Source organism: Brassica napus, unplaced genomic scaffold (genome assembly GCF_020379485.1).
Source record: "Brassica napus cultivar Da-Ae unplaced genomic scaffold, Da-Ae ScsIHWf_5;HRSCAF=10, whole genome shotgun sequence".
NCBI lineage: Eukaryota > Viridiplantae > Streptophyta > Magnoliopsida > Brassicales > Brassicaceae > Brassica > Brassica napus.
In genome coordinates this window covers 8946-32491 of record NW_026016660.1, presented here as the reverse complement: position 1 = coordinate 32491, position 23546 = coordinate 8946, and the positions used below count along the sequence as shown (strand labels likewise).

The 23546-nt window shown below is 37.5% G+C and overlaps 1 protein-coding gene and 1 pseudogene across 1 annotated transcript; one reads left to right on the top strand and one right to left on the bottom strand.

Moving 5' to 3' along the window:
* Positions 1–456: 456 nt before the first annotated feature.
* On the top strand, positions 457–5384 carry LOC106427107 (retrovirus-related Pol polyprotein from transposon RE1). The gene is made up of 9 exons (XM_048774911.1): positions 457–1165; positions 1354–1481; positions 1560–1934; positions 2259–4139; positions 4201–4542; positions 4685–4918; positions 4996–5032; positions 5143–5247; positions 5335–5384. The coding sequence occupies exons 1-9, from the start codon at positions 457–459 to the stop codon at positions 5382–5384; spliced, it is 3861 nt and encodes a 1286-aa protein (XP_048630868.1).
* Positions 5385–17034: 11650 nt separating this feature from the next.
* On the bottom strand, positions 17035–21906 carry LOC125604701 (annotated as a pseudogene).
* Between the last annotated feature and the right edge of the window lie 1640 nt (positions 21907–23546).

Sequence of the window (23546 nt, the reverse complement as noted above, 5' to 3'; positions counted from 1 at the left end):
TCTTCATAACTCTGATCATGCTGGATTGGCGCTTGTTACGGATCGTCTTGCCTCTGGTGCTGACTTCCATTCTTGGCGTCGTTCTGTTCGTATGGCTCTTAATGTCAGAAACAACTCGGCTTCATTGACGGTACAATCTTGAAACCTTCTACTGATCATAGATTCTGGTGCTTGGTCTAGATGCAACGATATGGTCTCTACGTGGCTTATGAATTCGATTTCTAAGAAGATAGGTCAGAGTTTGCTCTTCATGTCTAGTGCTGAATGTATTTGGAAGAATCTTATGACGCGGTTCAAGCAGGATGATGCTCCTCGCATCTTTGAGATTGAGCAAAAGTTGAGCTCCATCCAGCAAGGTTCTTTAGACATCAGTACCTATTATACGGACCTAGTCACGCTTTGGGAGGAGTATCAAAATTATGTTGATCTCCCTGTGTGTACGTGTGGCAAGTGTGAATGCAGTGCTGCGACGTCTTGGGAAAAGCTCCAACAAAGGAGTCGTGTCATGAAATTCTTGATGGTTTGAATGAGTCCTATGAAGCTACTCGACGTCACATTCTGATGCTGAAACCTATTCCACCAATTGAGGAAGTTTTTAACTTGGTTACTCAAGATGAGCGTCAGAAGAGTATTAAGCCGGCTACAAGAGTTGATAATGTTGTCTTTCAAAACTCGACGAGTGAATTTGATCAGTCTCACTACTCTGGACCAGTTGAGAATGCGGCTTATGCTACTGTGAACAACAACAACTCCTATCATTCTAGGCCACGTCCCATTTGTACTCATTGCGGCGTTGCAGGACACATTGTGCAGAAATGTTTCAAGTTGCATGGTTATCCGCTTGGTCACAGATTCTACAACAACAACAACTCTCAACGAAGCAATTCTCAGAACAATCCTCAGTCTGGTTCTTCTCAGAGACAACTTCAAACAAAGCCTGCCCAATCTTACTCTAAGCAGAACAACGTTGCTAATGCCACAACTGCTTCTTCGATTGCTTCTCAGGCAGGGACTTTGGATCTGAGTGCTTTTCATCCTGATCAAGTTCATCAGCTCATTCAACAGTTACAGTCTCATATGCGACCTCTTGAACCTCCTGCTTCACAGTCATTGGTCAATGCGTCAATCACAGACAAAGGTTTCATGGCTGCTCAATCTTCAAGTGGTATTGTCTCTAATTTTTCTTTTCCTTCCACTAGTCTTCGTTTGAACATCAATCCTTAACTTTTCAACACCAAACACTTTCTTCCTTATCTGCAAATCTCCCTTTGGGTTCCTGGATTATAGATAGTGGTGCTACTACACATGTTTGTTCTGACTTGGCTCTGTTTAGTTCAGTGTCTCTTATTTCAGGAGTTACAGTCTCTCTTCCAAATGGTGCTAAGGAACCGATAACTCATACTGGCACAGTGCATTTATCTGAATCACTTGTCTTGTTGAATGTCTTACATATGCCATCTTTCCGGTTTAATCTCATAAGTGTTAGTAGTCTATTACAACAACATCGCCATTCTGCTCATTTTTGTTTTGATTCTTGTCATATACACGAGCATACTCAGGGCTTGATGATTGGTAGAGGTTCTGTGATTCACAATCTATACATTCTTGATCAACATATGCTTTCTTCGTCGTTGAACTTCTGTGGATCCTTGAAGGTTGATGGTTCTCTTTGTCATCAACGCCTCGGACATCCGTCATCTGCCAAGTTACAACATCTCTCTGCTGATATTGCTTTAGATAAGTCTTCTTTACTTGAACATGCTAGTTGTCCTGTCTGTCCATTAGCTAAGCAGCGTCGTTTACCTTTTCCACATAAGAATAACATGTCTAAGGAACCATTTGATCTTATTCACATAGACACTTGGGGTCCTTTTAGTGTTGAGTCTGTTGAGGGTTACAAATACTTTCTTACAATTGTAGATGATCATACTCGTGTAACGTGGATCTATATGATGAAATATAAAAGTGATGTTTCCGTTATCTTACCATCTTTTGTTAAACTTGTGCGTACTCAATATAAAGCTAATATCAAAATGATTCATAGTGATAATGCTCAAGAACTTGCCTTTTCAAACCTGATAAGAGAGAATGGTATTATGCATCAATTTTCCTGTGCTTACACTCCTCAACAGAACTCTGTTGTTGAGCGTAAGCATCAGCATCTCTTAAACGTTGCTCTGCGCATTAATGTTTCAATCTAGTGTCCCATTACAATACTGGAGTGACTGTGTTCTTAATGCTGTTTTTCTCATCAATAGAACTCCATCATTACTTTGAACAAAATCTCTCCTTATGAGAAGTTAACAGGAAAGAAACCTGATTACAGTTTCCTTAAATCGTTTGGATGCTTGTGTTATGCATCAACTTTACAAAAGGATAGACATAAATTCTCACCTCGAGCTGAACCTTGTATTTTCTTAGGTTATCCATCAGGCATTAAGGGTTACAAGGTTCTCAATATTGAAACTCGTACTGTCTCTGTCTCTCGTAATGTTCTATTTCACGAAACTGATTTTCCCTTTATGAAACTTGAGAGTAGTTCCCAACCAGATATTATCTTCTCTAAATCCATATTGCCATTGCCTGTTCCTGTTGCCATTGATTCTGCCATTCCTGTTCATGTTCCTTTGCATTCACATGCATCATCATCCTCTGCATTACCATCGGTTCCTTCTAGTGTTCCTTTGGATGGAGGAGCTGTGGCTTCTGGAACAACAGATACTGGACTTGGTAGAGCTCGGCCAAAACAAACAGGTAAGGCCCCTACCTATCTTTCAGATTACCATTGTTCTCTGATTTCTATGGATTCTTCTTTGAACAACCATTATGTTGCTAATATCATTTCTTCATCATCATCAGAACCCCTTTATCCACTTTCATCTGTTCTCTCCTATGATAACCTCTCCTTTTCTTTCAAAGATGCTGTTCTTACATGTTCCCTTGAGACAGTACCTACATCTTTTAAGCAAGCCGTGAAGTCTAAGTTCTGGACAAAAGCAATGAATGTGGAGTTTGAGGGAATGGATCGTAATGAGACTTTCACTGTTGTTTCTCTGCCCCCGGGTAAAAATGTTGTGGGTTGCAGATGGATCTATACGATCAAATACAATGCAGATGGTACTGTGGAGAGACCCAAAGCACGTCTTGTTGCTAAAGAATATACACAACAAGAGGGCCTTGATTACACCGATACCTTCTCTCCAGTGGCTAAAATGACCAGTGTGAAGCTTATTCTTAGTCTTGCTGCTTCGCATGGTTGGAGTCTGGATCAAATGGATGTTACTAATGTTTTTTTGCATAGTGAGCTCAATGAGGAGATATACATGAGCTTACCATTGGGTTATACTCCACCTCCTGGTGTTAGCTTGCCACCAAATCCGGTTTGTCGTCTCAACAAATCAATCTATGGTCTTAAGCAGGCGTCTAGACAATGGTACAACTGCTTCTCTTCCGTTCTTCTAGCTGATGGGTTCTCACCTTCTCCAGGAGATCACTCTCTCTTTGTGAAGACGTCTGGATCATCCATTATTGCGTTGCTTGTCTACGTTGATGATATTCTCATCGCTAGCAATGATCCTCAAGCTGTTCTTGATGTTAAGAAGGTTCTTCATCAAGCTTTCAAGATCAAAGACTTAGGTCCTGCTCGATTCTTTCTTGGACTGGAGATAGCAAGAAACTCGACAGGCATTTCTGTCTCTCAACGAAAGTATGCATTGGATCTTCTTGCTGATACGGGTTTCCTTGCATCAAAGCCGTGTGCAGTCCCAATGGATCCCTCTATTCCTTTGAGTGCAACTACTGGAGTCTCTTTACCTGATGCTACTCCTTATCGTGAGTTGATTGGACGGTTGTTCTATCTCACGATAACACGGCCTGATATTACTTATGCTGTCCATCGGTTGAGTCAGTTTCTCTCTGCTCCTACTGATGTCCACTTTCAGGCTGCTCAAAGGATCATTCATTATCTGAAGTCTAATCCTGGCCAAGGTCTGTTCTATGCTGCTGACTCAGAGACATGGTTAAATGCTTTTGTAGATGCAGATTGGGCTTCTTGTCCTGATACTCGACGCTATGTTACTGGCTTCTGTGTGTATCTTGGCAAATCTTTGATAAGTTGGAAGTGTAAGAAGCAGCAGACAGTGAGTAGAAGCAGAGTATCGAAGCATGGCTTTGGCGACTTGTGAACTTATCTGGTTACAGCAGTTGCTTACTGATTTGAAGATCAAGGTTCACCACACGGCTAAGCTCTTTTGTGACAACAACTCTACCATTCACATTGCGACTAATCCGGTGTTTCATGAACGCACGAAACACATAGAGATTGATTGTCACACGACACGTGATCAGGTCAAGAAGGGCTTCATCAAGCTCATACATGTTATCAGTGCTGACAATCATGCGGATATCTTCACTAAGCCGCTTCATCCATCTCCATTCCATCACATCCTCTCACGTATGTCTGTTTCAAGCCTCTTCACTCCATCATCATCTTCAACTTCCACTTCATCATCTCTACCTTCCACTTCATCAACTCTACCTTCTGTTTCAGAGGCTTGAGAGGGGCGTATTGAGTATACTAGGCTCTCTAATACTTGTATAGAAACAGAGGCTTAGTATACTTCTCGATATACCGTATACATGTATATAAAGGAAACACATTGTACATGATTCATTAATCTAATAGATACAGTTTAAGTTTTTGTGCTCTCTCTCTCAATATCTTGATAGTAATCCGGAACTCTCTCAACAGGATGATGAGATTGAGCTGGATATTGATAGTCTTGACATCCAGACGCTTTGGGAGCTTTATAGTTTTGTGACTGGGTATAAGGAGAGCTTGAGCATTAAAAAGGAGGAGGATCAGGGGTTTGGTTCAGAACGAGATGCTGAATCTGCTCACAACATTATCCAAGAACCGGTAAAGATTTCCTTCCTTAGCCAAATGTTATTTATTTCAGGTCTTTATTGATTTTGCCTCATAATCATTCGTTTCAGGCAACTGGCACCGAAAGATCGAGAGTTACTGAATCAGGTAAGGTTTTAGGTCACTAGCTCATACCAAATTCGGATGTAGTTAGTATTTATTTTCACACGAAAAGGAAACACCAATGGAATATATATATAATGATTGTTTCTAACCAGGGAAAGCTATTCGCATGTCTTCTTCTCCTGTTCGGCAAGAAAACAAGGCAGGTGGATCAAGTAGTTATAACAGTTCCAGCAGTGACTCAGGATCTAGCTCTAGTGGTAAATGTTGAACCTATCTGTCAGCTCTTTTTATCACCTTTATCAGCATCACGACTAACATCACTCTTCTTCTTTTTTGTTCTGCAGATTCTGACAGTGACAGCTCCTCTGGACGTGGATCAGATACTGGTAATTAGAGTTTAGAATAAGAGCTGTCATGTTATTTTCTTAGTCGATGAGTTTGCCCCAATTGGATTGGTTTCTGTATAAAGATGTTTTACTGTACAGAAGAATGAACTGTAGATGCGTCCTCTAATCAACATGCTTGTTCCCTGCGTCTTAAGTGGAACAAATCTATTGTTTAGAGCAGTAAAGGAAACTAGAAGGTGCATTAAGAAGAATTTAATGTTTTTCATATTAGAAGAAACAGATTGGTTCTTGGTATAATATTGTTCAAACTTTAAAGCATCACATGACAGTCAAGCCTGCATAGAAGGTGTCTCAATCGTCTGATGCAAATGGCAGGTTTGACTCTGTGTTCTTAGGGTCTGGATATGTTGTCGCATGTTTCTTACTGTTCGTCACATCAACACCCATGCCTGCATCTCCAAATCATATTGCAAGCTTCTCATATCCTTCTCTCTTATTCTTTACGAAGTTAAAGCATCCATTATCCTTTGTCTGATGATTATGGTAAACAAGAAACATAAGAGAGTAAGAGAGAGAGCGAGGACCTTGAATGATCTGACCTGCCTAGTCCTGTCACGAGCTGCATAAAGCAAATTGCCCTCAAAATCTGAGGGGTCTTCACGAAAATCTCATGCCGTACAAATGCAGCAGTCTTCGATGAAGAACTCATCTTGATCCTCCATCCCTTCCTCTGGTTCATCCCTTACAGAATCCAATCCTGTAGGATCACTTGAACTCAAAGAAGCTTTACCCTGTCAAACATAAGAAAACCAAGAGAACCCATTTCCTCTTACATCCTTTAAATCCCCAAAACACATCTCAAGGAAACATAGAGAAGAACTCTGATAGGCCTGAGAAGCCAAATTGTCCACCTCCACAAGAATAGTTTCCATTTTACGTAGATTTTACCATCCCATGCTCTCTTTTTGAATCCTTTTTTCACAGTGTCGGCTTTAAGGGTGTGCAGACAGTGCATTTGCACCGGGTCCCGTCCTATTAATTATTTTTTCCTTTGCATTTTAGGGTCCAAATTTTCTGAAAATTTGTAAAGTAGGGTCCCAAATTTCACAAACAAAATTACAGTTTACGTAGATTTTACCATCCCATGCTCTCTTTTTGGATCCTTTGTTCATAGCTGACACACAAGGACAACAACACTACTGAAACGTAACACCAAATCCCAAATAAATACCTTTCTGAACAAAAACCATCACAACAACACATGAACCGATAATGAAATAATAGTACAAGACTTTTCTCTTTAATTAAAAATAAAAATATCCATCTTTTTATTGAGACACAATAAAATACACATCTATTGGATTAACTTAAACATGATTTGAATTTCTTATGATATAAATCTAACTGATAATGAAATAATATAAGTAAACAATATGTTAAAAAACTTAAATAAGTTTTTTATTATTATTAATAAATTAAAAGGAAACACAAGACCATAATAATCAAAACAACAGAAAAAAAGACAACAACAATAATGATAAAAAGTTCAACATCACTCAAAAGAACCACGACAGAGTCCTGAACTACATAAGCAAACCCTTTTACCTCTAAAAATCATGTTTCCATCCTCATCAACCTTTCCAGTATCATAAGACATTCCATTACATCGGCCTCGCCCTCTTTTGATGGGACCTATGTTGGGATCGACAACAACAGTGTTGGATTCATCAGATGGTGAAACAAAACTAAGTGGTGTGGCCATTAATATAGGTGAGAGTAGGGGCGGATGGAAGTACGGCGGTACGGGGTCACGTGTCCCCTACTGATTTTTATTTTTTTCTTTGATAGTTTAATTTAATTTATTAAATATCATTAGTTTAGTGAAGAAAAAATGTAAAAGTGCCCCCATCAACAATATTTTTTTGGCGTTTATAAAATTTTTCTAGATTCGCCCCTTGGTGAGAGGGTGTTGGTGTGTTGTAGTTTTCGTCATTAGCAGGATGAAGCGGTGAGGCTTGAGAAATGGGAGGTGTTGTTGTGCGGTGAGGCTTGAGAAATAGGAGGTGTTGTTGTGTAAAGGATCTCATACAACCGTTTGGACTTTGGAGTGGTGTAACCACTTGAGAAGTTGGTGATGAGATGTTCTCCATCTGATGGTTATCATTGTCAGCAAAGCTCGGGATTAGATAGCTGAAGGGTGTAGCTTCAATTGGAGTAGACTCATCAATTGCAAAAGTAAATCCTGAACTAAGAAAAACATGCTTCCATCTTCATCAACCTCTCCAGTATCATAAGACATTCCATAATCATCCCTCAACTCTGTCAATAGAGATATATGCCTTTTTGCAGAAAACGCAATACGAACCGAAGGTTGGTTGGCCATCCTTTTCAAACTCAACAGGCTGCCACATAACGCTAGCCGAGCAGCTATGGTTCTTAACCGACTAACATTACCAATCGCTCTCGCACTGACAAAGATTTCCGACCGAAGTTTATAAACTTCAGAGGCTTCGTCCCAACACAGTCTTCACCCACAAGTTCCGGTTCATAGTTCCACCTAAAGTTTTTGTAAACTCGAGAAGTATGTGACATGACGAGTTTAATTGTTAGCTTGAGAAAAACACAAGACTATCATATAAAAATCAACTAATTAACCTTGCATATAACTATAAATATTAATGTTCTGAAGTCAATCGTGAATCATATCTAAGACTAAAACAACCACTAAATCTCATTTTTATTTTAATCTCAGTGGTAAATGCTCAGAGAAATAAAATCAAAACAAATAGCACTACATATATAAAATTATAACCCAAACATCAAATTTCCTTTTTTAGAAAATTACAATTTCAATAATCTTATATTTTTATAAAAAAAAATATTTCTAAATTTTTTTTTATTTATTATTTTGTCTTTTTATCAAGTTTAGTTTTCTAAAAAAAAAATTCTTCTTATTTTGTCTTTTTATCAAGTCCTATTATCTTATCAATCTCAAAACTTGATGAATAAAAGACTAGAAAATAATTAAATTAATTGGCATAACTTAAACATGATTTGGATTTCTTATAATACCAATCTAACTAATAATGAAATAACGTAAGTAAACAATATGATTAAATACTTAAATAAGTTTTTTATTCTTAATGATTAAAAGAAAACACAAGACTATAATAATCAAAACAACAACAAAAAAGAAAAAGACAACAACAATAATAATAAGAAATTCAACCCCACTCAAAAGAACCATGACAATTTCCGGAACCACATAAGCAAACCCTTTTACCTCTAAAAATCATGCTTCCATCTTCATCAACCTCTCCAGTATCATAAGACATTCCATAATCATACCTCACCTCTGTCAACGGAGGTATATGCCTCTTTGCAAAAAACGCAATACGAACCAATGGTTGGCCATCCTTTTCAAATTCAACAGGCTGCCACATAACGTTAGCCGAGCAGCTATGGTTTATGAACAGACTAACGTTACCAATCTCTCTCGCATTACCAAGATTTCCGACCGAAGTTTATAAACTTCAGAGACTTCGTCCCAACAGTCTTCACCCACAAGTTCCGGTTCATAGCTCACCTAAAGTTTTTGTAAACTCGAGAAGTACCTGACATGACGAGTTTTATTTGAATTGTTAGCTTGAGAAACACACAAGACTATCATATAAAAAAATCACTAATTGACCTTCCATATAACTGTAACTATTAATGTTCTGAAGTCAATCGTGAGTCATATCTAAGACTAAAACAACCACTAAATCTCCCTTTTATTCTAATCTCAGTGATAAATGCTTAGAGAAAATATAATCAAAACAGATAGCACTACATATATAAAATCATAACACAAACATCAAAATTAATTTTTGAGAAAAATACATTTTCAATAAACTTCTTGTTTTATTAAAAAAAATATTTTTCTACAAAAATCTTATTTTTTTCTTATTTTGCCTTTTTATCAAGTCTATTTTTCTAAAAAAAAAATTATTTTTTTCTTTTTTTGTCTTTTTATTATCAAGTCTTATTTTTTTTCAATCTCAAAACTTGAAGAATAAAAGATTAGAAATGACTTATATTAATTGGCTTAACTTAAACATGATTTAGATTTCTTATGATATAAATCTAGCTGATAATGAAATAAATAAGTAAACAATATGATTAAATACTTAATTGAGTTTTTATTCTTAATGATTAAAGAGAAATTTTTAATGATTAAAGAGAAATTAGGCTCCATATACACAACAAAACTAATATTTGCAAAATATCCTATGACTAATTTTGACACTGTTGATATCTTTATAATACAGAATTACCCATGCCCCAACTATCTGAACCATTCTCTATCTTGTGTCTTCTTATTATCTTATGCCCATAACAATCTTCTTACTTCTCTCTCTCTCTCTTGTATTTTCTTAAAATCACCAAACACAATTTTTTCCTATTAATCTAAATGTTTTTTTCCTTATCTTTTCTATTTCCAACGATGTGAATCAACAACATGTACATATATTTCAATTAATACAGAGTATGAATCTAATGAGTACTATCCTCACATGAGTTTTTCTATCTATCATCTCTATTCTTTTACTCAATCTGACCGTGATATGAATGTCTAAGAAATTTTGTTTAATATACATGTGAGATCTCTTCAATTCATTCGCTGGTAAAAGCTCATGGTTGTATTGATGGTTTATATAATCAAGAAATATAGAGATTTCCCGACATTGATGAAACCTGAATCTAACATTTAAGTTATTTGTGCTTGTAGTCGATATTTATTAAGTTAACGGATAATTTTTTATTACATGCTACAAATCACATATTGTGAGCATATGCATGTTTAGTTAGTTGTTACTAAACCGGTGGATGCCGATTTTTTCACAAAATATATTATCATTAGCTGATAAATGTCTACTTAGCTGTTATAAAACATGTTAACGGCCTTTTAAAACGGTTTGTAATTTTTTCTAAAAAATAGTTTGACTTGGCTGATAAATAGTTTGTTAGATGCTATGAAATAAGTTAGTAGGTTAAAACAAGTCACATAACAGTTTACGTTGAAACTTTTTATTAATATTACATATAACATATTATGATTAGCTGATACATGTTTGGTTAACTGTTACAAAACATGTTATCGCTTTTTACATTGGTAAAATGGTTAAAGTAGCAATCGTTAACTAATATATTATTCTGTTAGAAGTTACAAATTATGTTAACGTGCTAAATTAATCATTATCTATTCAACTAATATTATCCAAGCGGTTAACAATTATTGTATCATATATATTAAAAATTTAGGGCAAGAAAGAGAAACATATAAAAATTTAGGACAGGGATAAAATGAGAAAAAATGACAAAATATCTACAGTGGACATGAGTTTTTCTTGCTTTAGGGTAGTTTCTTAATTTCTTAGTAAGTTGGGTATATTCAGCTAATTGTCTCATGATTAAAAGGAAACACAAGACCATAATAATCAAAAAAACAACAGAAAAAGAAATAGACAAAACAACAATAATAATAAGAAATTTCAACCTCACTCAAAAGAAATATGACAGTTTCCCGAACCACGTAAGCAAACCCCTTTTACCTCTAAAAACCATGCTTCTATCTTCATCAACCTCTCCAGTATTATAATACATACCATAATTATCCCTCAACTCTGTCAATGGAGGTATATGCCTTTTTGCAAAAAACGCAATACAAATTGAAGGTTGGTTGGCCATCCTTTTCAAACTCAACAGACTGCCACATAACGTTAGCCGAGCAGCTATGGTTCATAACCGACTAACATTACCAATCGCTCTCGCACTGACTAAGATTTCCGACCGAAGTTTATAAACTTCAGAGGCTTCATACCAACAGTCTTCACCCACAAGTTCCGGTTCATAGTTCCACCTAAAGTTTTGTAAGCTTGAGAAATACGTGACATGACGAGTTTAATTGTTAGCTTGAGAAAAACACAAGACTATCAAATAAAAAATCAACTAAATAACCTTTCATATAACTATAACTATTAATGTTCTGAAGTCAATCGTGAATCTAAGACTAAAACAACCACTAAATCTCCTTTTTATTCTAATCTCATTGATAAATGCTTAGAGAATTATTATCAAAACAAATAGCACTACATATATAAAATTATAAATCAAACATCAAATTTCCTTTTTTAGAAAATTACAATTTCAATAATCTTTTTTTTATAAAAAAATGTTTTTTCTAAAAATAATTTTTTTTTCTTATTTTTTTTATTATCAAGTCTATTTTTCTTTTTTATCAAGTCCTATTATCTTGTCAATCTCAAAACTTGAAGAATAAAAGAATAGAAATGACTTATATTAATTGGCATAACTTAAACATGATTTGGATTTCTTATGATACAAATCTAACTGATAATGAAATAACGTAAGTAAACAATATGATTAAATACTTAAATAAGTTTTTTATTCTTAATGATTAAAAGGAAACACAAGACCATAATAATCAAAACAGCAGCAAAAAAAGAAAAGACAACAACAATAATAAGAAGAAATTCAACCTCACTCAAAAGAACCACGACAGTTTCCCGAACCACATACGCAAACCCTTTTACCTCTAAAAACCATGCTTCCATCTTCATCAACCTCTCCAGTATCATAAGAAATTTCATAATCATACCTTAACTCTGTCAACGGAGGTATATGCCTCTTTGCAAAAAACGCAATACGAACCGAAGGTTGGCCATCCTTTTCAAACTCAACAGGCTGCCACATGACGTTAGCTATGGTGTATGAACCGACTAACGTTACCAATCTCTCTCCTACTGACCAAGATTTCCGACTGAAGTTTATAAACTTCAGAGACTTCGTCCCAACAGTCTCACCCACAAATTCTGGTTCATAGTTCCACCAAAAGTTTTTGTAAACTCGAGAAGTACATGACCTGACGAGTTTTTTTTTTTTTTTGAATTTTTAGTTTGAGAAAAACACAAGACTATCATCTAATTAACCTTCCATATACTATAACTATTAATGTTCTGAATTCAATCGTGAATCATATCTAAGACTAAAACAACCACTAAATCTCTTTTTTATTATAATCTCAGTGATAAATGCTTAGACAAAATATTATCAAAACAAATAGCACTACATATATAAAATCATAACACAAACATCAAATTTACTTTTTGAGAAAATTACAATTTCAATAATCTTCTTTTTTATAAAAATAATATTTTTCTGAAAAAATATTATTTTTTCTTATATTGTCTTTTGTATCAAGTCTATTTTTCTAAAAAGATCTTTTTTTTTTCTTTTATCAAGTCTTATTTTTGTTTTCAACCTCAAAACTTGAAGAATAAAAGACTAGAAATGACTTATATTAATTGGCTTAACTTAAACATGATTTGGATTTCTAATGATACAAATCTAACTGATAATGAAATAATATACACTATGATTAAAAACTTAAATAAGTTTTTTTCTTAATGATTAAAAGGAAATACAAGACCATAATAATCAAAACAACAGAAAAAAAAGACGACAACAATAATAATAAAAATGTTCAACCTCACTCAAAAGAACCACAACAATTTTCCGAACCGCACAAGCAAACCCTTTTACCTGTAAAAACCCTGCTTCCGCCTTCATCGATCTCTCCAGTATCATAAGACATTCCATAATCGTATCTCAACTCTGTCAACGGAGGTATATGTCTCTTTGCAAAAAAGGCAATATGAACCGAAGTGATACGCCCAAAACGGGAAGGATGGCTTTGGCCGGGTGTTTGATATGAACCGAGAAGGCGATGGCACTTCTGGAACTGGAATGGAATGAATGGATCGTCAAGAGATGCGGAATGACTCTTGATATACCACGATCTAAGGCTAACCACCTAAGAAACGATGAAGGTGTGTTGGCTAACCACCAAACGACACAAAAGATGATTGGCTGACCACCAAATCAACAAGCTGGTTCAAACCGATGAACTAGCTAAGAACTCTCTCTCTCACTCAGAGAAAAGAAGAATCGAAAATAAACAACCAAAATGAACTGATTTTATTCATCAAAGGGACTACATATTTATACTACTTGTAGTCAAAGAGAATTAAAGAGAATTGTGGGAAAACAAAGCATAGAAAATAGAAACATTGACTAGAATATTATTAATGAGTCAAAGACTCAGTCTTCCATGCAGATTAGTCAAAGATGACCATTCGGTTCACGTTCTGGTCAAGGAAACCCTTCGGCTACTGTCCAGGTTCATCCGAACCAGATGGATGCACGGGGTAAAGATAAGGACGCTTGCGGGACTGTCCGGATGGTCCGCCAGATAAGAATGCATGTCCGTCTTTGGTTTCTTCACGATCCAAGCTAATTCTGGCTCGACCGTGGGTTTTAGAATGTCGAGTTGGTCGGGGAAGACGGGCTGTGGTTCGGTCGGTTAGGTCGTCTGGACGTGGTTCCAGCCGAAGCTCCAATCGGGACGCACGCGGGACGGCTCGGTCAGTCTGATCAGTACGGTCGAATGAACGAACCTCGGTCAAATTGTTCAGAACGTCCTGATCTCCATGCTGGTTGGCTCCAATGGACTGATCCACGAACCAGGGCACATCATTCCCTTCCTCTTCAAAAAGATTTGTCCTCAAATCTGAAACATTAAAAGGAAAAGGATTATACGCAAAAAAACCATAATCAGCACAATGTTCACCTTGGGTTTGGTCCGGTATTTGAATTGGCAAAGGCTCTTCCTTTTCTGGCTCGGTTTCAAGGTTCTCATTCTCCAAAGTCACCAACGGTTTTTGCTTTTGACACTTGTTAGTATAATGACCGATCCTATGGCATTTGAAGCACCTGGTGGAATGAGCTTTGCTTGTGGGTTTCACAGCTTTGCTTTTATCAAAAGAAATCTCATTAGTTTTCAAATCAGAATTTGAAAGATAAGAAGACTTACATTGCTGTTTTGGTGCCGAAGAAGTGTTGGTGTTTCCCTTCCTTTTGAGCTGTCGGATAGCATGAATTGCCTTATGCAACATCTTCTCCAAACTAGCATAAGTTTGAAGCTCGTTTTGATCAAGCACTACACGGTTGCTTCTCTTGGTTTTGGTGAAGAGACGATCACCACTTCTGACCCACTTCTCATCATTGGACCTGTTTTCTCTCTTCCTTTGTTTCTGCACAAAATCAAATTCATTAGAAGCAAACTGTCTCTTGTCAAAAATCAATTGCTTCTTTTCAACAATAGTTTTAAAAGGAAAGTAGACATCATCTTGTAGTGGTTTTGATTTCTTGAGAAGTCCAAACATCCTGAAACACTTAACAAAGTTAGCAAATAAAAATCCTCACACTCTCAAAGTGTTTACCTCACGATTTTTAGATGGTCACTCAGAGTTCTTTCACTGGTTCAAAGGATGATAGGCAGTCAAAATTCAGCAATCAAAACCCAAAACAAACTTTTGTGAGAAAAAGAAAAGAGAAGGTAAGATGAAGAGATTTTTGATATGGATCCGCCTTAACTGTCCTAAGGCTGGATTTCTCTTCAGCCAGCAGGGTTTCTCTTCCACCACTCCCCCTGGATTTCTCTTCAGAAGTGATTCACGCCAAAACTTTTTTTTTTTTATCGATTTTTTTTTTTTTTTTATAATAGGCGATCACAAGGGAGTAAAGGAACAGCCCGGATCCAAGAAATAAGAAAAGAAAAAAACGTGGAGAGATGAGAAGATGAGAGATGAAAGAAAACAAACCAGCCAAAGTGGCTCTGATACCAAGTTGATACGCCCAAAACGGGAAGGATGGCTTTGGCCGGGTGTTTGATATGAACCGAGAAGGCGATGGCACTTCTGGAACTGGAATGGAATGAATGGATCGTCAAGAGATGCGGAATGACTCTTGATATACCACGATCTAAGGCTAACCACCTAAGAAACGATGAAGGTGTGTTGGCTAACCACCAAACGACACAAAAGATGATTGGCTGACCACCAAATCAACAAGCTGGTTCAAACCGATGAACTAGCTAAGAACTCTCTCTCTCACTCAGAGAAAAGAAGAATCGAAAATAAACAACCAAAATGAACTGATTTTATTCATCAAAGGGACTACATATTTATACTACTTGTAGTCAAAGAGAATTAAAGAGAATTGTGGGAAAACAAAGCATAGAAAATAGAAACATTGACTAGAATATTATTAATGAGTCAAAGACTCAGTCTTCCATGCAGATTAGTCAAAGATGACCATTCGGTTCACGTTCTGGTCAAGGAAACCCTTCGGCTACTGTCCAGGTTCATCCGAACCAGATGGATGCACGGGGTAAAGATAAGGACGCTTGCGGGACTGTCCGGATGGTCCGCCAGATAAGAATGCATGTCCGTCTTTGGTTTCTTCATGATCCAAGCTAATTCTGGCTCGACCGTGGGTTTTAGAATGTCGAGTTGGTCGGGGAAGACGGGCTGTGGTTCGGTCGGTTAGGTCGTCTGGACGTGGTTCCAGCCGAAGCTCCAATCGGGACGCACGCGGGACGGCTCGGTCAGTCTGATCAGTAGGGTCGAATGAACGAACCTCGGTCAAATTGTTCAGAACGTCCTGATCTCCATGCTGGTTGGCTCCAATGGACTGATCCACGAACCAGGGCACATCACTTGATACGCCCTAAAATAGGGAAGGATCACTCGACCGGACTAAAGGGATATGAACTCGCCAAAAGGGAGAACTGATGGATTGAACGGTGACACAATGGGTTGCGGATGGCCCAATGATACTACCAGACTTCAGTTGGTGCTTGATATGACTCACAAGTCCACCAAAAGAAGGATTTCTAAACGTTGCCTGATATGACGCACAGGTCCAACGAATTAGAGGCTGTTTACTCGGAGATAACCTCACCAAGAAACAAAGAAGTGTTCTACAAAGAACAAAGAGATAAACTCAAATAAAAGGGGAAAAAGCTTGTCTTATTTCGTGGCTCTTAGGCCCTATATATAGGATTACAAGTTGTAGAAATCCAAAGAAGAATGTGCTAAAAACAAGACATGGAAACTAGAAATGAAGACTTTGACTAAAGACCGAAATTAATGATTTTTGTTGAATTCTTTTTCCCATGCACGACCAAGACTTCCTTGCTGACTCCCTCTTGGCATTCTTGATGAGAATGGGCTTGAAATGGACTGAGGAAAGGTCTGGTCGAATTTGGTGTAAAACCGACCCAAATTGAATTTGTTATGAATTTTTCTTTGGGCTGAAAAATGCTCATTTCGCCCAGCAACTAAACCAGCTCCATCTTCAGTGTCACTTAGCTCATTCAGCTCCAAGCTAGTATCACTTAGCTCACTCAGCTCATCTAGCTCATCTACTATCACTTCAGCTGGTTTCAGCTCAAGCATACTCTCTTCAGCTGGTTCCAGCTCGTCCTCAGTCTCATCAGCTGGTTTTAGATCAGTATCCTCACCATTAATCCATCCTGGTTTGTCTTTTGTTGAAGAATCATCTGGCTCAGCCATGGTCGCATCATCCTGGCCCGGGTCTATGATCCGAGGCGCATCATTCCCTCCCTCTTGAAAAGGATTTGACCTCAAATCCATTTTACCTGTATCAAAAGGAAATGAATCAGACAAAAAGAATTTAAAAATCATGTAAAATTTAGTGAAGGAAAATTTTGGAAAGAAACTTCCTTGGAGTTTTGAAGTTGGTTTCCTCGAGTACATGCATCTCCAAGTCTTAAACTGATAAGCACGATCTCTGCTTCTGTTCCTGACACCTCTTGGAGACTGATCTGTTTATCCTGGACACTCAAAACAAACATTAAAATACCAGGATCATATGTACAAGACAAGTACTTGTTCAGATCATAAACCAAAGTTTCTTTCCCTAGAACATGTAGCACACGTTTCAGATCATCATGAAGCCTATCAAAGTAAGTCTTGTACACCAGAATGGTGTCAGGGCACGTGATAGCACAGTTCCTAAAGAACAAATTCAAATCATGCGCAAGTTTCTCAGATTTAGAACACAAAAGATTAAGTTCAAATTGAGAATTTCTTATCCAAGGCTCAGCATGTTTATCAAAGAAGGTGTTGTAAATCAGAATGTTTTCGAGGCATGAACTACCATAGAACATTTCCAAAACGTGCCTAACTTGATCAGATTCAGAACACAAAAGTTTTAGTTCAAGATCAGATTCAGAATAAGAATGGACAGGTTTCAAAACAGAATCACCACAAAAATCTGTTTCAGCTTTATGTGAATTCTGTTCCAGCAATGTGCTAACCATAAAATCTTCCAAAGCATATGAGGATGCAAACAAAATTCCAGTGATCAGTTCATGTCCATAAGATCTCAGACTAAAGCTATTTTCTTTGAAGACAAATGAATCAAACGATTTTCTAGAGCAGAAAACTAGTTGTTGCAAATCAAGCTCAGATGACTTTTCAAGATGATCAAGACCAGAAAGTTTTATGTCATTGGAACTGACTTTATCAAACAGATCAGGCAGAAAATTAATCAAATCAAGTTTCTCACAGTGCTCTTGAATGTATGTGGTCAAAGGCGTAGGAGTTGTGCCGGGATCAAAGCAAAGTTGGTTCTCCATGATGATGGATGTTATGCTTGGTGCTTCCGCTTCAAAGGTTGGACCAGGTTCGCCTTCCTCATCAAATATGGGACCTAGATCATCGTCCATGGGTCTCCTGGTGCCAAGAAGCAGTCCTTGATGTGAGTAGTCGAATGGTTCTTCCTTAAAATCCTGTGAAAATAGAACAAGACTACTCGGATGCTCCGGTTCAAAACAGGTTAGTCCATTAGTCTCTTCATCATCAAACATAAAATCAGATTTTGGAGATGGAAGATCACATTCATCCTCACAAATGATCAAACTTTCAATCATCTCTTCATCATACTCATCAAAAATTGGTAAAGAATCTGAAAAATCTTTTTGATCTTCAAGGTTGTTTTCAGATTTACCTTTGGGTTTTTCATTGATGAATAAGGAAGGCTTAGCTACAGATGCACGTGTGGTTGTGCTCTTCTTTTGGATCTTGCTGACGTCCTTGAGGGCTTTCACCACACCCTCCACAAGGTTGTCACAAAACTCCCAGACTTCAAACTGACTGAAAAGCCTTCTTTGATCAGCTTCAAACATCTTAACCTGAAAGTTCTCAACACAAAAGGTTAACAGATAAAAATAATCCTCACACTCTCAAGTGTTTGATCTCACCCACACAAGTGTTTCTCTCAGATTTTATGGTCACTCAAGAGTCTCCTCTCAAAGTTCTAAGAGAACAAATCAAATAACCCAATGGATTTCTCCAAGCAAGCAAGAGATGAACACAAGATAGAAAGATAAAGAGAATTGTTTTGAAATCCGTATTAACCACTCCAAGGCTGGATTTCTCCTCAGCCAGCAGGATTTCTCTTCCACCACCTAGCCAAATAAATCAAACTTTTTTTTTGATAGATTTTTTTTTTTTTTTTTTTTCTTTTCTCTTTTTTTTTTTATAGAAGAATGGCGATAGGTAAGGTAGTGGCCCGGATTTGAGATAGAAAGATGAAGAAGAAGTGTTTAGAAATGAAAGATGAGAAAGATGGATAGATAGTACCGGTTGAGTGGCTCTGATACCACTTGATACGCCCTAAAATAGGGAAGGATCACTCGACCGGACTAAAGGGATATGAACTCGCCAAAAGGGAGAACTGATGGATTGAACGGTGACACAATGGGTTGCGGATGGCCCAATGATACTACCAGACTTCAGTTGGTGCTTGATATGACTCACAAGTCCACCAAAAGAAGGATTTCTAAACGTTGCCTGATATGACGCACAGGTCCAACGAATTAGAGGCTGTTTACTCGGAGATAACCTCACCAAGAAACAAAGAAGTGTTCTACAAAGAACAAAGAGATAAACTCAAATAAAAGGGGAAAAAGCTTGTCTTATTTCGTGGCTCTTAGGCCCTATATATAGGATTACAAGTTGTAGAAATCCAAAGAAGAATGTGCTAAAAACAAGACATGGAAACTAGAAATGAAGACTTTGACTAAAGACCGAAATTAATGATTTTTGTTGAATTCTTTTTCCCATGCACGACCAAGACTTCCTTGCTGACTCCCTCTTGGCATTCTTGATGAGAATGGGCTTGAAATGGACTGAGGAAAGGTCTGGTCGAATTTGGTGTAAAACCGACCCAAATTGAATTTGTTATGAATTTTTCTTTGGGCTGAAAAATGCTCATTTCGCCCAGCAACTAAACCAGCTCCATCTTCAGTGTCACTTAGCTCATTCAGCTCCAAGCTAGTATCACTTAGCTCACTCAGCTCATCTAGCTCATCTACTATCACTTCAGCTGGTTTCAGCTCAAGCATACTCTCTTCAGCTGGTTCCAGCTCGTCCTCAGTCTCATCAGCTGGTTTTAGATCAGTATCCTCACCATTAATCCATCCTGGTTTGTCTTTTGTTGAAGAATCATCTGGCTCAGCCATGGTCGCATCATCCTGGCCCGGGTCTATGATCCGAGGCGCATCACGAAGGTTGCCATCCTTTTCATACTCAACAGGCTGCCACATAACGTTAGCCAAGCAGCTATGGTTCATGAACCGACTAACGTTACCAAACGCTCTCGCACTGACCAAGATTTCCGACCGAAGTTTATAAACTTCAGAGACTTGGTCCCAACAGTCTTCACCCACAAGTTCTGGTTCGTAGTTCCACCTAAACTTTTTGTAAACTCGAGAGGTGTCAAAGACGTACTCGTCGTCTTCTTCTATCTCATCTCTTTCCTTAACTGTGTCAACCAACTCGCAGATAAAAGTCCCGGCTCGTATGGGCTCCCACGAACGTAAACCCCAACCACAACTCTTCGTCTTAAACACTTCCAACCGGAGCTTCAACCCGCTTTGAGTTAGCCTGTTCTTGCAGTCCGCGGGGCAAGCACAAAGGTCGCTGCATTCGTATATCATCGGTCTGCGATATAGTAAAATGCGGTTATCATACTGTAACTGGCCGCCGTTTCTTTGAATACAAGAACACATCGGATCTCCACATGACTGACCACCTTTACAAGTGTTGTTGCATCCCGTAGATTGATGGTTTGGAATGATCATCATACTTAAATTTTGGAAGAGACTCTGTAGTTGAAGTCTAGAGGCCACTCCTTGTCGTTCTCATCGACCTCGTTCACGATCGGAACTGGTAACGCCTCCAATCCAAGAGAAATATCTCCAAACACAAAACCCTTCCTCAACTGATTACTCGAACCACACTTCATCAATTCTTCAGCTAACCTCCACGTAGCGAAACCCGGAGGCTGGTCTTGTTGTCTCACAAGATTAAACTTGAATTCATTAAAGCCGGTGGTCCCTTTCTCTATCCAATAATGGGTTACCACATAGAGACCATCGTAGATATATACTTTCCCCTTTTTATCGCTCGGATCCTCTACACCTCTAATCACTCTAACTTCATTTCCTTTTTTCTGACTTGCGACCAACGCTAGGTTTCCTCTTGTAAGCTCTTGATCTCTAGGTTTACCATCCTTACACGTTCCTCCTTGCCCGGTGTAAACCAAAGTATGAAGCTCGTCCGTTCTGTCGTTGTAGTGTCCTACTGATGTAACGACACTTGTTGTTAAGCCTTCTGCTGCACCATCTTTTGTTAGTAAATAGTCGATACCGGCAGGCATCTGAGTGTGAAGTCCAACCAAACACATCTCTCCCCAAAAGTAGAATATATCTCCTGGTTTTACTCCCGGAACCGGACCGACTCTCTTCTTCTTGTTAGTCCTGACACCCTGTTTGTTAAAGATACTGAAGGCAGTTGTGACCACAGCTTTCTCACTGCTTACGTGGCCTAAACGACGACAAACGGCGTTGAAACGCATCCGAACGGAGTCCACCAGCTCTTCATTCCCATTTTCTTTCTCCTCTTCGGTTATCATCGAGTCAAAACTCGGACAAAATATTACCATTTTGTCGTCGGGATTGTTGGGTTTCAGCTTCTTCACAGAGGAACCCTTTGGTCGGCCCCGTCCTCTTTTAATAGCATCGCTACTCGGAGCAGCATCATCATCAGCCAAAGAGTTGTTGTCGGAGTGATCGTATGGTACAATAGCTTGAAGATTTGTGGCCACTAGAGGAGGATGAGGGGATAATGATGTGTTGTTGTGAGTTTCATCATTTTGACCAGATACAACCACTTCATTGTTGGGATGAGACGTTCCCAGCTTCTTCTTGGACGGCTTTGAATTCTTTGAACCTTTTGGTCGGCCTCGTCCTCTTTTGATAGGACCTATGCTGGGATCGACATCAACAGTGTTGGATTCATCAGATGGTGGAACGAAGCTGAGTGGTGTGGCCAGTAATAGAGGTTGAGAGGGTGTTGGTGTGTTGTAGTTTTCCTCATTAGTGGGTTGAAGCGGTGAGGCTTGAGGAATGGGAGGTGGTGTTGTGTAAGGGGTCTCATCATCAACGGTTTGAAGTGGTGTAACCCCTTGGAAAGTTGGTGATGAGATGTTCTCCATCAGATTGTCTTCATCGTCAGCAAAGCTCGGGATTAGATAGCTGAACGGCGTAGCTTCGATTGGAGTAGACTCATCCATTGCAAAAGTAAGTCCTGCATTAAGGAAAAAATAATGATCAAAAGTTCATAATCATTAAACAACCACATAACTATAATTATTAATGTTTTGAAGTCAACCACTAAATCTCCTTTTTATTTTAATCTCAGTGATAAATGCTTTGAGAAAATATTATCAAAACAAATAGCTATACGTATATAAAATCATAACACAAACATTAAATTTACTTTTTGAGAAAAGTACAATTTCAATAAACTTTTTTTTATAAAATTTAATATTTTTCTTAAAAAAATCTTATTTTTTTTCTTATTTTATCTTATTTTTTTTATCAAGTCTTATTTTTCTTTTTAATCTCAAAACTTCAAGAATAAAAGACTAGAAATGATCGTTAGGGTCTACCTGAAAAAAAAACACAGAACAAAAAAAAATGGTAAACCATTCCTCGGAAAGAGAATGTAAAAGTCCCGGTGGCCACACGCCGTGAAAATCTGGTGTGGTGCGGATTCGAACTCGGATCTTTTGGGGATCCACGGAACGCCTTGACCACCCGACCACAGACGCGTGGTTAAAAACACAGAGCAAGTTCAATGTTCGATCTTATCTTCACAATATTTGAACCGCATAATAATTACTAAACTACATACCAACATATTCAGATCTGAGTTATAGTGAACAGCAATGTATTAACAATAGTCCTTTCATTTTACTTTTATTTTCTTAAAAAAATAAAGGATAGTCAATGGTAGGATGATTATTAAAACTAAAATGTAGAGATAAGAGAAAATTAATCTGAAATTTGTATTAAATCATATTTTACAAAATATAGTCTCAATGATAACATCACCAAAAATAAATACACATAAAATAAACAAAAAGGATAAGTAAATTATATAACAAGTTCAACATGAACTATATATTAAAGAGAAAAGTAACAAATACCTTTGAAAGAGAAGAAATGATGAGAAGTAGCTCAGCTTTCAAAAGAAAAGAAAAAACAAGAGAGATCGGTAAATGGAGAAACAGGAAAACTATACTGATAGAATATGTTGAAGTAACAAATATACTGATTATTGATAGTTGGTAGTGACGAACAACATAAGAGAGAGCCTCTATTTAAAAGGATTTCAACATGATAGGGTGTTGTCTACAAGAAGAATAAGAGCCTTAGATCTTAGCTTAATTCATCTTAACCGTCTAAGATTTTGAATCATAAACAACCTTAGATTTTTTTGTATTATTCAATGAATCTAATAATAGCCATTAATGGTATTACCAGTTTTGCCTTAAAACTTTTTGACTTGAACATAAAAAAATATTTTTCTTCCATTTTAAATTATAATAATATAATATATATCTATATATAACTTTCAAAATTTGAATGGTTTGAGATAAACATTCCAAAAATTACCAAACTTCTGACTGTTCTTTTGTTTTGAGTCATTGAATTAAAAAAAAAAAATCTGTTTCGCATACATGTTTAAGAAATTTGTTGTTATTAGTACAGTATCATATCTAGCAAATTCATTATACGCAATAACATTTAGACAGAAACGTAGAACATGAATAATGGAAAAGGTCAATATCCCAAGCGGTAGTTTGTGGCACAGTACTATAATCTGCAGCACCTATTTACAATTCTTTTTTCTTCATAGTCATGAGTT